Source organism: Arachis ipaensis, chromosome B08 (genome assembly GCF_000816755.2).
Source record: "Arachis ipaensis cultivar K30076 chromosome B08, Araip1.1, whole genome shotgun sequence".
NCBI lineage: Eukaryota > Viridiplantae > Streptophyta > Magnoliopsida > Fabales > Fabaceae > Arachis > Arachis ipaensis.
In genome coordinates this window covers 129,247,394-129,249,324 of record NC_029792.2, presented here as the reverse complement: position 1 = coordinate 129,249,324, position 1,931 = coordinate 129,247,394, and the positions used below count along the sequence as shown (strand labels likewise).

The window sequence follows — 1,931 nt, the reverse complement described above, 5'->3', positions numbered from 1 at the left end:
ATTAAAATTTTAAAGATTTATTTGTTTTTTTTTTTTAATTTAATAACTATTACCAATAATACTGACTAAATTACTAACTTTTGTTCAGAAGAGAGAGAGAGAGAGAAGTAGTGCATTACTCGAATTTTGCAGGAGAAAAAACTCCAACCCAGTCATCATTTGATGGCATTGGATTTAGAACTTTCACAGTCACCCATGCTGTATCCTCGCCCTGCAACCATATTATAAACGCTTATTAATTATATTTGAAAAAAAATTGTTAAAAAATATAAAATATAAATTTAATATCAGAGAATAATAAATACATAAAAATATCCCTATTGTTAAATTAATATATATTTATACACAGTTATTGAAGCATTATTGATTTAGACTTGACTCTATCAGGAGAAAAAAAAACTTATTTATTAGATTATTAGATATGTCTAGTTGGATTTTTTTTAATAATGTATCATACCACTTTCCTGGTGATAATAATATTTTATATTAACACGTGATGATGCTTAAAATAAAATAGCAAAGGCTTTCTACCTGCTCCGGTTATTGATTAATTTATTAAGGGTTTAAATATCATAATTTATAGAAAACCCGACATTGAGAATATTATTATCCTAATAAGATTTTACTTTTAGACTTTTATAGTGAGTAATGAGTAGTGACAATACTAACAGGAATAATGAATAATTGAATATAATTAGCTGTTCATTCCTTCTATGTTTTTGTCCCCTAAATTAAACCAACATCCAATAAGCATTTTCCATTCACAAAGTAGGATCCAAGAGATGCAACAAGCCAACCACCAAATTAAAGTAAGTAGGAACGAATGTTAATGCATTTCGAAAAATATAAAGATGGTAGCATTTTTTGAATTTTAAAGTTTAAATTATAAATTTTAAATTCCGAATTTTAAATTATAAACTTTAATTCTAAAATAAAACACTTTAAATTTTAATATAAATTATTGGTATAAAATATAATAAATAAAAAATAAAAAATGGTTAATTGAAAAAAATATAATGCTCCTTCCTTAATAATAAGAGTGTTTAACAATTTTACACATGCATCTAATCAGCGTAGGTGAAAACTCAGCTACAGTCGATTTCACGTGAAATTGATAGTTGAGAGCCGTTAGATGAAAATTTAGTCAAATAAGTCAAATCATCTAACGACTCTCAGTTATAACTTTACGTGAAGTCGACTCCACCTCGTAAGGTCATTTTATAAAAAAATTACTATTTTTGCTGACGGTGTGAATGGTCATCCAAAAGAACGGATGCAATTGCACGATTATATAAAATATTTTACGCCGTCAATGTATCAAAATTTAACTCAAATAATAAATCCAAATTAATAATTGAATATATTAATGATGAGAAACAACTAAAATAAAATAAAATACATAAATCAAAATCAAGATTAAGAATGATTAGATTGGAAATTACCGAAATGCCCAGCAGTGTAGGAGCTGCAGCAATGGCGGCCATATTGTCAAGTGCAAGAAGGGTTTTATGAATGGCAATCTTTGACAATGGCTGCACTCCCAAAACATGATTATGCCCTAAAACCATGCCCAACTTGGTGAACCAAAATAGCATCAAAATCATAATCATGTTTTGCTGCTTCAATAAATGATTACCAACACTACTACTCCCTTTCATTTTTATCTAATCTATATCCAAATGATGAAAAATAAAAGAGAGAATAAAAAGAAGCAAGTGATAATATACTATATACTAAGAAGCAAAAAGGGATTTGCGCAATGGAACTTGTTTTCGCTTGGAAAGAGACCTTGTCTTCGTATTTATAGAGTCCAATCAGTTGAAAAACAACTAATAATAAGTAATTAATAATGATGAATTTTATTAATATTTGTTCTAAAAAATAGTCATAATTCTTAATTTTTATTTTTAACAATTAAAAAATAAATTTAA

At 26.9% G+C, this 1,931-nt stretch overlaps 1 protein-coding gene across 2 annotated transcripts in view; it reads right to left on the bottom strand.

Annotated features, from left to right (window-relative positions):
- The window catches only part of LOC107612978 (nucleotide pyrophosphatase/phosphodiesterase), a 7,025-nt gene extending 5,247 nt beyond the window's left edge, over positions 1-1,778 (bottom strand). Inside the window, exons 1-2 of one of the 2 annotated variants that reach the window (XM_016314788.2) lie at positions 1,443-1,778; positions 123-211 (exon numbers count right to left, since the gene is read on the bottom strand). In XM_016314788.2, the coding sequence (XP_016170274.1) occupies positions 123-211; positions 1,443-1,658 (305 nt within the window). In that variant the 5' untranslated portion in view covers positions 1,659-1,778. Of the gene's footprint in view, positions 1-119; positions 212-1,442 lie in introns of both variants that reach the window. The other variant, XM_016314787.2, reaches the window with a different exon arrangement.